Below are 12,290 nucleotides of genomic sequence, written 5' to 3' on the forward strand. Positions count from 1 at the left end.
TAAGCCGAGCATTTTGACGTTCGCTATGCCATACGACGAGCGTTTGTACTCTAAGAGAGACGCCTTCATACTAATGGACATGGACCACCCGATCGTTTCCGCCAAAGGTCAGACACAACGCTTGGCTAATCTCATTGTAGCGATGAAGAATTGCGAGACGATCCAATATTTCATGGAGTACCTGGCATACACAATGGACTTTCGGATTTTCAGCGACAGAAAGAACGTTCTTGGCAAGCCAAATTTTAAAGATTTCGTTGGCAACAGACACGATCAAACTGTCCACTCTTTGCTTTCGAAAAAGTGGGGCATCTTGGAGGTAAGAGATCCCTGTACCTGCGGTAGAGGTAGAATGGATAACAAGGGAGGATACGCCTCGGGTCCGTACACGGGACTTTACGTGCACGACCGAAACCGAAGCTAGTCACGCGGGAATTTGATGAACTGTGTGCGATTTGTTGTTGTTGTTTGTCGTTGGCTGATCATCAATGTTCGCCAAGGTATCACATCTGATGTGAACTCTGTCTTTGCTTGTTTATAGGAATAGATTTGTGTCATTTGATATGCATCCATGTCAAGGGGGGGGTGTACGAAGGCTGGATAGCGCTCTCCACCGGTCCGTGAATTTTTCAAGCAGTGCAAAAATTCTTTTTCGATATTGAGCCAAAAATGAATCAAGAGAAATATTACTTCAAGTGTATGAAGGTTCAATTCGTATTGTACCAAAAAACGGGCAATTCTAGAAAGATTGAAAACACACTATATGGTGGTAGGTGGCGCTATTCGGGCTTCGTACAACCAACCCTTTCTTTTTCTACAAAACATGGTCTGTGTTATTTAAGTATACGTGTGTTTGATACGAACGCAATTCAAACGGTAAACAGTGAGATTTAATGCGGTCAATAACCTCGAGTTTTTTCGAGTCAAATGCGTTTGGGACGACTCAGATTCGACGTACAAAACACGCTACACACTTCTTTATTAACTTACTAACTCAACTTCAAGAAAGGTTAATGCTACTGAATAAAATGAAAATGCCCTCGTTTTCACAGCAGGGTCAACCGTTCTTGATTCTTATTGTTGAACCTTCCTGTAGCATCAATGCAAGGCTACTCCCAACTGTCGTCGATTTTTGAATGATCGTAAAGTTCTGGCAAACGGACATGGTTTGTCTTCGTCGAACGTTCATCAATACGCCCTGTGTCAGCTTTTTGTACCATTCGCACAAAAGCAAAACTTCCTAAGATGCGGAAACTCGTCTGCTATGCAGTTCGGTTGGCTGCCGTAGACATTAATACGACTAATTCCGACGTTTACTATAAATTTGCCTCGTACAAATCTAACCGTCGCCTCGTAAATACCGTTGCTAGGCGCTGCTACGAATTGCACTTGATAATTACAGGTGTACGCAAGTGGACCACCGTAGTCATCATTGAACCTGGTCTTCCAATCCATGCCCACTTCACGAAATCGTAGAACACGATTGTTGGGCATCTCAAGCATTGCATAGCTGACTTTTTTCAATCTCAATTTTTCGCACAACGTTCTGCTCTTATTTTTCTCCTCGTTGAGACTATTAATAAATTCTAGAGTAGCTAACGCCGAGTTCTTGATGTGGCTGTGCTGCGCGTTTACCCCTGACCACTCCAAACACGGACACCAGTGTTCGGGGATGCTTGCCTCTGCGCATGTGCGAGATTTCGGCACTTCGGTGAAAAGACTTTGACCGTGCTTCAAATCCGATGGGAGGTCTGGGTACGACAACATGTGACGAAACGTCGCGTACACATCAAACCATGATGTCAAACGTTTCGTATTCGTCTTTAAAGTTGCGGCAAGTTTTGGGTAGCGAGACTTGAACCAGGGGGGGAAGGTCATCGAGAACAGAGGGAGGCGTTCCTCTAGCTTTCCTTGAACCGTTTGTCTCAACTGCCCATAGCGTAATCCATGATCGCCCATCACAATCAGTAAAGTATTGTTAAGGTAGCCTTTAGACTTTACTTCTCGCAACAGGTTGAGAAAATCTCGCTCGATTTTTTGGACTAGGTTCACTCCGTGATGTCCGTGACCGGCTGAAAATACAGCAAAGCTAGATATGAAATATTTGATACAAAAAATATATTGGACTTTTAGTCGACGTCATGACGTAGTTTGCGAAGAAAGCATGCTTCCGATTGATCAATGCGCTCAGTTGTCTAATCGGAAACATACTTCATCTGCAAACTCGCAGCGCTCTAGGTTCTATGTTGTGAAATATATTTGTATACTTGTAAACCGTTTTTCACTGATCAATTATGTATTCCACTCAAGACTTAATCTGATCGTAATCACTCACCATTAAAGGAAAAAAAGAATTTCAGTTGGTCCGGCAGTCTTTCGAACACACTTTTGATATAATCAAATTGGTACCGCGCAATATTTTTGCTGTTAAGACATAAGTTTGGCCGTCCTTTGTTGAATCTCTTCGCCCGTTCAAAGAAAGGTCTTGAGTATAAATCAGTCGGTTGATTTGTGTATCCCTTGAGACGATAGTGGAATGGTCCGGACTCGATACTGTCCTCAGAGTGGCCTGTTATGTAGCCATGCTCTGAAATTGTTAGATAATTCGATTATAACACTGATTCTAAGAATCAAGGTTACTGCAACTCTTATATATGCTCAGTAGCGCAGCCAGCCTGACGATATGTTGCAGCCAGCCTGACGCTATGCTAATATTTAGTGTTGATTGACTGTGAAAACAATAAAATTTCTAAAGAAATGAATAATTATAGTAACTCGAAATTTACATAGCGGGACAAAATCGCCAAGCTGGCTACGCCACTGAGTATACTGAAGACAATGGCGGCCGTAGAGTTATCCAGTAGAACTGGTAAGTTGGGACCAGTGTTTGGGCATAACGGTTGCGTAACATCATTAAGGCCCTGTTACACTGTGCAATTTTTCTTGCAACTTGCAGTGCAATTCTACTTTTGAGAGATCAATATTTGGGAATAACGAAACTTTTGTGTTTATTACACTTCATGCACTTTTCTTCTGCAAGACTCTTCACTAATTTACATCTCTTAGCAGTACAATTGCATTGCAAGTTGCAAGAAAAACTGCACCGTGTAACAGGGCCTTTAAAATATTATAGAATTAATGAATTCAGAAGAAAATTCACAAGAAAATTCACATCCTTCACCTGTCAACTGTCTATAGATCCAGGTCCAGTCATCAAGAGTGCGAGCCCCTTTGAAACCTGCTCTTCCCTCGTATTGCTCTGTAAACTTCTTTCCAGTCAACATGGGAGTTAATTGTCGTGTCGTTCCATCACCCGTCACCGTGTGACCCTGGAAAACATCCGCGTCGAGCTCTTTCTGCAAAAACTCGTAAATTTTCGGGAGCTTGCGTTTCGCTCCCGCGTGAGAAAGAGAATCGACGCCGATTATGAGAATGTTCAACGGAATCCCGGGCGGTTTTTGCGGGCGTCGGTTCAGCAAACTTTCGCGCGGAACAACTTGGGGAAAAAATTCTTTGGACGTGGTGCCATCTTTCAGTTTGAAATCGACCTCCAGGAATTCGTCTGTGATTGGTTGGTCGTGGCGTAGCGGTTTGACTTTACTCAACTTTACCGCAAAATCACCGTTTCTCGTGATTGAGCGATACGTTGCATTTAAAACGTCATCTATAAAAGATTATCATATGTAACAATATCTCTATGCCGTGTCTTTCTCATCATTGTACATTTGGAAGGAATTAAAATGATGATATAAATTACCTGTAAATTTAAATATCCCATTGACCAACTGCCCATGTTCTTTTCCGGGGCATTCTGGGTAAGTCGTTTTCGAGATATACTTCATCATAGATGGATCAAATGGATCGAGAACTGGTAATCGACAGCTCATATTTGATTGTGATATCTTGGAAAATGAATTTTCGATTTTGGGCGCACATTTCATCTATGAAATGAGGTAAGAGATTTTTTTACATTCAGTTTAGCAAGCCGATGTTTGTTTCTTGTTGTTTTGTATTGTGTTGACGTAGTTGAGGTAATGTTTTGTATTGTGATGACGTGATGTTTTGTATTGTAATGACGTATGATGTAACGACTTTGTAAAGATGTAAAGTCTTTTCATTCCCACTGCGAAGCAGATCTTTCAATACACAGCTCGTCGTTCAGGATTAGATGTTAGATGTAAGTTCTTGACACGAACACATAAAATAAAAATACCTCAGAATCAGAAATATTCTTGCTTATCCATTCGTTGGATTCTTCATGAATCTGTTGCGACGATATGGGAAGCTGAAAGTTCATAAAACGCACATTTACACACATTTAATTTGTAACATATAATTACGCGCCTGCACACATTACGCTGTACAAATTCCCGGACACAAATTCTTCCAAATCAGCAGCCCCCCCTCCACTTCTTGCACGTACGGGCGCATACCCCGAGTTCCCACCAACCTATGTTCCTGCTTTGGATATTTATCTAACCTCGCTTAGACAAGATTAAGCAAAGTGTTAAGTGGCTTCGAGTAGTCTGAAGGGGCTCGGTTAACATGATTCCGTTTAACTGAGATTAAGCGAAATGCGAAAGCGAAATTTCTTTGAGGTATTGAGACTGTATTCTAAAAGCTCACTTAGGTCTAGGTCAAACATCACACTTCTAATACAAATGAGATCAAACAAAGACTTTAATTTAGCAGGTTCGGTGCAAGAAAAGAGCGATGTTTGACCTTGGCGTAATTATACTGAAACTCATTTTAATAAGTTCCAATCTTCTCATAACATTCCATGATGGTGATTTCAGTCGAATAAGAGCTATATTTTCCAGTGTCTCATCTTAGATCATTCCCGGCATTGAGTAAGAAATAACTTTCTTAACTGATAAGTTATAACAAAATTCCTATAAATATAGGCATAAGAACCGTTTCAGACGTCAAACTTTTCAAGTGCCGTATCAAGTGCAAATGAGCTGATACAATGACTTTTCAGTTTTTCTCAATATAACATTAGCTTTGGCACAAGACAAATTCGACGTTTGAAATCGGCTTAAGGCTCAACATGCGAGTGGAAGCCATCTAATATGACCGTAAACGGCCATCGTGTATCTATTTTCGAACCTGTTCTTCAAAGAAAGCTCGTGTTTGCCACAAAATCGCAGTAGTTAATGCTCCGATGAGTGTCAGGATAAGAAAAAAGCCTTTCTGCTTCACAAAGAGTGTCCTGTAAACATAACACTAGACATTTAGGCATTATTTATAGAAATAATAACGAAGAATTCCGAACTACAGAAAGAATATTCAATTCCCCTAATGCCTAATGGAAACGGCTAAAAACTCTGAAAACACGGTTTAAGAGCACTGAGCAATGTAGTGCTGCCCATATTTTTCAAATTTGTCAACAACATTGAACAATATTGTTGAAAATAGCTCAGATGCGACAGTATTGATCAATGTTTATAACAACTTTGAACAATATATGTGGACAGCATGACATTATTGCATCCTGTCCATATCAATTTTGCGTCAACGTGGGCTGGGGCCAGTCGTATAAAAGACTATAGGAACTTTTAACTGTAGTTAAAGACAGAATTCGCCAATCAAAGTCGTGTATTTCTGAGTTAACTGGGATTTAACTACGCAAAATGTAGTTAAGGAGTTTTATACAACCGGCTCCTGATCGTTTTAGTCGGACTCGTGAGTGTGAGTATGCCGCCACTTACGATGCATATATTATTTACATAATAAAATCCTCAACCAGCCAACTACATAGTGTATATTTAGCCGTTTCGTTTTAGAATTTTATCTTTATATGCCCACAATTTTAAAGGGCTTTCGAACAAGCCAGTTTCGGTTTCATAATCTAGCCTAACCCGTAAAATACCCCGACCCTGCGAATTGGCACAGTAACATTATTGATAACTTCAGGCGGTAAACAATGATAACAGTCTATAAAAAATCACATCAGATACTTGCTGTCATTTGTGCTTTAAAAACAATTACAAATTACGTTTACTTGTGCAATGCAAAACAACGTACTTAAAATTCGGAACGAGTCAGTCTTAAGCAAAATTAAATGCAACAATTTAGCCAGAGAGCCAAGTCAAGTATGTAATTTAAACACAGCAATGGCGTGGTAGACAATATTGTATTATTGTTTGTGCTAGTAAAGTTTGACGAAATATATACAATGCTTCTCCTTAACATTACAACGATAAAGTCTATTAAAGTATTAAAGAGAGTGTCCAACTTACCTTAGGTCATTGAAACAAGCCATCGAAGGACATCGTATCGTGAATTAAACGCTGATACGATATGACAAGGCCACGTCTGAAAACATCAATAATTCAAACATGCACTTGATTTTAATACTACAGAAGTTAGCAGGTATGCATTTACTTTAACTGAAGCTGAAATAATATAGTACCTGGAATAAAAGTAATCCCTGACAGTAAAAAATGGACGAGACGACCGCGTATATATGATATATAAAGCGATTAAGCGCCGTTTGTTAAGAATCTCTAAGCGTTTCAAAGTTCGTTCATGAATGAAAATATTCTTACGGCTTTGGAAATTATTTCCATGTTTAGTGGGGCGGAATTCTGTTTACATTCCATAATACTGAGCATCGAACTCAAATTATAAATTTATAAATTTGTCCACGAGCATATAATCCCATATGGCAAGGTTAAGTGTATTGGTGAACAACCAGACCGGAATTCCTGTCATGCAATGTTCAGTAATCCCTATATAAACTTATGAATTTAACCCTTGAGGTTAGGTTAGGATTAGGATTGAGTTAAGCCGTGATTAGGTCATATTGAACTTTACTTCCACTTTATTTAACTTTACTACGATATATATTTGGCCTAATATCTAACGCCAAAGACCTTCTCAAAAAGGTAAAGGTGCCTGTTACGAGTTGCGACTTACGCGAGAACGAGGCCAGTCAGGTTTGCCACTGCCAAAATTTCAAAATCATTTGTTTATTTCATTGTTTATTTAAATCTGAGTTTAGGCGCTTGTAACAGGTACAGCAAAAAAGTGAAAATAAACAAACTTTGGCACGGTCGACTTTTCAAAAAAGTCTATTTTTGTTCATTCGTTGTTGTTCGGTAATTTCAGTGAACTCTATTGCAGTTTGGAAAGGTGATTCAATATGGCCGCCTATGGTGTATACATGAAGGTCTTGAGTACGCGTTTTCTGATGAGTCACGCTATACTAATTCTGGAAAAATTTCAGTGCCATCTATTAGGTTGTTGTTAGCATTTTTAGTTTGTTTTTTATTTTTTAAACTGTTATCTGTATTTATCTACATTCAGCAATCTCGTTTTTCAGACAGTGATTCCAGGTGCTATGAAATCGCGGGAAAGGACTGGAACTAGATATGAAATAAAGTTCCATTTCAGTCGGTTGTAAAAACTTCATATCTCTTGAAATATATTTTAGTTTCAAATTTATGTCAGAGCTTTTAATACATCTAATAACTAAACATAATCACAAAATTTAGTCTCATAAAAGAAAAAAGAAGATACAATCGATTAAATACTGCAGAATGGTTTTTATTTGGACAAATTTTTGTCGGCATTCATCTGTTTATTGTCGGTAATTGTCGTTTGTTTACGGTTGTCGTCGGTTTTTGACACTTGTTGTTGGTGTTTAGTTTAACTCCAGTCCTAACTAAATGAATCATCAGGTATTATTATTAGATCACCTAAAACAACTTGGGGACATTGTTGACAAAACATTACATTGTTGACAAAACATTCTATTTGAGAATAACTTAAATGTCTAGATTTACGACGAATATTTAGGTGTTCATCATACAGTCATACTACACAAGATCACAAACACTCTGAAACAAACACGGTCTTATTTTGTGAGGGAATTTTTCTTTTATCAAGTGGAAAAAAAACACACAGGAATATGTTCAGGGGGGAAGAATTCCAATATGCATCTACAGGGGGGGGGATAGTCGTTAATGATTAGCCAAATGTAAACAAGAGACAGTCAAATATCAACAAGGCCGGCAAAAATACACGGAAAGAAGCTGAACAAACCGTTTCATTTTCATATGAAATAAATATTGAGAATAAGGAAGTGTTGGAGTGGTTAGATCTCAATTAGAAAGTCGATTTCAAGGGTTATTAATATGTCGTGAAATTATCTTTGCACAAAAGGCCGGATACATCATACATGGATGATTTAGATGGGCCTGTTTTGGAGGAGAATGAAGCAACCCAGATCTTTTACGCCAAATATAAGCTTAAGGAAAAACTTGGAGCGTGAGTATTGTTCAAAATGTCCTTTTGTTTGTCTTAAGCTGAGATAGATTTGTTGCAGGTCTTGAATATTTAATCGTGGCAAAAAAAACACAAAAATTTATAATTGCTGAAGATCACTTGATTATTATATTATTGCAGTGTTTTATTCTGTGTTTTGCATCTATGGCAAACATAGAGTTTCAAACTTGTAGTCTTTTCAAATATTGGTCAATAAAAACAGTAATAATAAAAGCACAAATGTGCTACTTGAAGATACAGATCTGTCTACTACATATTTACATAAATACCACATAACTGATTGTCACTTTGACTTGAAATAGAATCTATTTAACTTATGTTACTACATCTAAAGTTTTTAGAAGACTAAGTTTGCAATTCTTATGTTGTCATATATATGTTATTTAGAATTTCCCACATTCTCATAATTTTGAGGTATTATGTTGTCACAATAGCTATCAGCAGGTGTGTGATGTGTTGATTCATTCATTGATAGCGGCCTGTCGAGTGTTGTGAGAAAATGTGTAGACAAAGCGACAGGTCAGGAGTATGCGGTAAAAATTGTCGATAAGTTGGGTGATCATGGTGATGCAGATATTGGAAAAGTAACAAAAAATGAGGCGGATATTTTGGCAGCACTTTCTGGACATAAAAATATCAGTAAGCTGAAGTTGAAAATAGTGAAGTTGAGTCACTGCATTCTTCCAATGAGGAGTCAGGGCATTTTACAGGAAACCTTTATATCAACTAGGGTAAAGTGTCAATATTGATCAGGGTAAAGTGTCAATATTGATCAGGCTCTTGTACAAGCAAGGCACTGACACAACACAACACAACAGAAACATAACCTATTAACACACTCGCAGTGTATAAAGAAGGTTTGACTGTAATAACTATGACTATGGCATACAAATTAGCTTGCAAGCAGGGAAAACATGTATATATAACTGGGCTATATTGCAAGAAACAAGATTGTTACATTACAGCAAATGCAGTTAATGAAACACATTTAATGAAAAGGATTTTTTAAGCCTTTCACTGGTGACAGAAGGGCCCATTTTATAAGAAAACTGGGGCAGTAGGGGAAAATAAGGCTAACGGGGGGTAAATACCCAGTAGTTACATTTAAAAATGCCCTGAATTGAGCAGGACTGAATGAGTTCAAAAATGTACACAACTTCATGGATTGACCCCATTTTCCAATATTTTTTGCAGTATCGCTTGTTGATTTTTTTGAGTCACCGACATACTTTTTCCTTATTTTTGAGCTGTAAGTATTAGTGCATACTTGTAGAGTCAAATGTTAATTTTGAATATAGAGATGCAAACTAATTTTTATCACCAATTTTATGAAGTGCTGTTGGAGGAGAACTCTTTGATCAACTGACCAAGGATGTAACATTCTCAGAGAAAAGAGCAAGGTTACTTTCCCCCCTTTATTTCAAGGAAAATTAATACTAGCTGGTACTTCATATAGGCGCAGATGTAGTAGACCATGCCTGTCACCTTGTCATTAAACAGCATATTCTAGCAGTAACATTTGTGTACTTTTGCATGGTGAACTAATGACTTGAAACATCAATTTGTAGAAACAACACTTCTATTTGTTACATGCAGAGCTTTAAATTATGTCCTGTTAAACTGGGCCTTCATCAGTGCAAAATTGTAGTACATAGTCATGTCTATATACATATTTTGACAGGCACGCCATAACACCTTGCATTTGTGTTATGGACGGTTAAATTATAGCACAATAATCTCCAGCATATAATCAACTAACACATATATACCATTTCAGCTAAATAATCTATTTGGCTTTATATTCAATTCGTGTTTATTTGGTTATTTATAGGAAAGTTATGTATGAAATTTTAACTGCTGTCCAGTACATGCATTCAAAAAGCATTGTTCATAGAGATTTAAAGGTATATATTTAGCCAGTACAATTTTGCAGAAATGTATTATATTATCAGAAAAATAGTCATAATTTCAAACCTATTTTTAATAGCCTGAAAATATTCTTCTCAATGACAAAATGATGATAAAACTATCAGACTTTGGGTTTGCTAAAAAGTTGGAAGCAGGTGAAACACTCACAGGTTTGTTTTGCCAATATTGCACTTTCCAATTTTTACATCAAGAAATATTTGGTTGAAAAATTGAATGAATTAGGATGAAAAGGATTTTCTTTTTCTGTTACATCCAGATCTATGTGGTACTCTGGGTTACCTCTCTCCTGAAGTGCTTCGCACTAATTTATATGATGATCATCCTGGATATGGGTTTAAAGTTGATCTGTAAGTAAAAACTCCCTCTCCTTGCACAAACCTGATGCATTGCAAACAAATATGTGTTTTTATGCAATCTCTTTGCTGTATAGGTATTTGTAATATTTCAAAAATTCATTTGTCTTGTTTTAATAATTTCACTTTATACATACATTTTCATGCATTATAAACTTATTACACTTTTTACTACATTTTTAGTTGGGCATGTGGTGTTATTTTGTATACTTTGTGAGTATTAAGCAACTAATATGCATTTTTCAAAGAGATGTTATTCTCTGTTTACATTATTTCTCACCTTTTTTTTTGTGTTTCTGTTCCACTGTTTCACATAAATTTTTCACCATAGCTTTTAGTCTTTTGTTTACGTAACCAAGTCATAATTTATAAATGATACTCATTAGCATAAAATATATAATTATTAATAATAATTATTTATAGTTTTCGTAAATATACAATGTAGTCAATAATAATAAGTTTGATCCGAATCGATCCCTTAAAAGTAAAAATACTGCACAGGAAAATGAAAAACAACTAATCGTTCAATTGAGCCCAAACAAAATGTTTTCAAATCCTTTTTATTTCCAAAATGTCCGATTTTTTCAAAAGTCGGAAATTATATGCAAGCTTATTTAAATTCAGTTCTTGCTTTTGTATATTTGTCATGCATTTCTATGAGCTATTTGGTTTAAAGCGACTATTTAGTATGTCAATGAAATGTTCATGCTTCCATGATTTTGTATAAGTTGTTGCTTCCATGTCAGGTTTATGTTTTTGTTGCTGCATAATATTTTAGATTGTCTGGATGTCCGCCATTTTGGCATCGAAGGCAAGCCGTGTTGATTCGTTCCATAATAGAATGTCGCTATCAGTTCAGCGGTGCAGAATGGGCCGACATTTCCGATTCTGCAAAAGACTTGGTAAATAACTAAGATATTCCTTATTTATTTTATCCTCATGAAACATCCGCAGGCTGTGGATGTTTCTCGGAAGGCTGGACATGTTTGTAATATGTCTGTTGTTTTCGGCAGATTTCAAAACTTCTTGTTTCTGAACCAGAAGAAAGATATTCCGCTGATGACTGTCTTAAACATCCTTGGCTGGAGGGTGTTCAAGTAAAACTATATTTTTTTGAAATTATTATAATCATTACGTTTTTGCTATAAGCATTACTCCTTTTCAGAGCGGGGTGAAATTTTCAGCATTTTCCCGCCAAAATATTTGTGTACTCCTGAGCATTACCTGTTTTTGTATAGATTTCAAGACCTGTGGCTTTTGTCGGGAGAACTAAACTTCGGGTATGTAAAATTATGTGCAAATTATGAGTAAAAACCCTATATAAATATTTTTCATTATATCTCACTTTAATTAGTTAACTGCAATTTGAAGTAAACACATGATTTTGAAATTTTCGCGGGAAAAATGACTAGTTTTTATTTTCTCGTGCAACTTGGAACAGGCCCCAAGGGTTATACATTTTCTCTGACTAGGCCTATTATGCTTCGTGAAACCACCTATTCGCCCAAAACGATGCAATCAAATGCGATGCGATTGTCATTTTAGGGAGTTTTGATCGCCGTTCGGACGTGCCTTGCCTTGCGTCAAATGGTCCTTGACACAACTTCACGGTCGAAATGGCAAAGACTGCTCCGTACAAAGTAACTTTCAGAAGCTCATTGTGGATGCGCTTTCAGAATACTCCGGTTCATTGGGTTCAGCGGAAACGTGACGATA

General features: G+C 37.1%; 2 protein-coding genes and 1 long non-coding RNA gene across 3 annotated transcripts; 2 read left to right on the top strand and 1 right to left on the bottom strand.

Moving 5' to 3' along the window:
* Positions 1-1,151: 1,151 nt before the first annotated feature.
* On the bottom strand, positions 1,152-6,675 carry LOC114523746. The gene is made up of 8 exons (XM_028544778.1): positions 6,416-6,675; positions 6,243-6,318; positions 5,110-5,212; positions 4,214-4,285; positions 3,758-3,941; positions 3,182-3,664; positions 2,336-2,587; positions 1,152-2,072 (listed from the first exon to the last, which is right to left on the bottom strand). Exons 2-8 carry the CDS (start codon positions 6,263-6,265, stop codon positions 1,204-1,206), a joined length of 1,986 nt encoding a protein of 661 aa, XP_028400579.1. The 5' UTR covers positions 6,266-6,318; positions 6,416-6,675; the 3' UTR covers positions 1,152-1,203.
* On the top strand, positions 5,509-7,405 carry LOC114523747. Its single transcript, XR_003687053.1, has 3 exons — positions 5,509-5,691; positions 6,248-6,375; positions 7,328-7,405. It is a non-coding gene; the product is annotated as an uncharacterized LOC114523747 (long non-coding RNA).
* Positions 7,406-7,938: 533 nt separating this feature from the next.
* Positions 7,939-12,218, top strand: LOC114523818 (phosphorylase b kinase gamma catalytic chain, liver/testis isoform-like). Its single transcript, XM_028544852.1, has 12 exons — positions 7,939-8,274; positions 8,768-8,931; positions 9,487-9,541; positions 9,627-9,692; positions 10,124-10,196; positions 10,280-10,370; positions 10,478-10,568; positions 10,758-10,787; positions 11,353-11,476; positions 11,588-11,671; positions 11,813-11,854; positions 12,120-12,218. The coding sequence occupies exons 1-12, from the start codon at positions 8,186-8,188 to the stop codon at positions 12,216-12,218; spliced, it is 1,008 nt and encodes a 335-aa protein (XP_028400653.1). The 5' UTR covers positions 7,939-8,185.
* Positions 12,219-12,290: the final 72 nt, after the last annotated feature.

Source organism: Dendronephthya gigantea, unplaced genomic scaffold (assembly GCF_004324835.1).
Source record: "Dendronephthya gigantea isolate DGI-Jeju-01 unplaced genomic scaffold, DenGig_1.0 000028F, whole genome shotgun sequence".
Classification (NCBI taxonomy): domain Eukaryota; kingdom Metazoa; phylum Cnidaria; class Anthozoa; order Malacalcyonacea; family Nephtheidae; genus Dendronephthya; species Dendronephthya gigantea.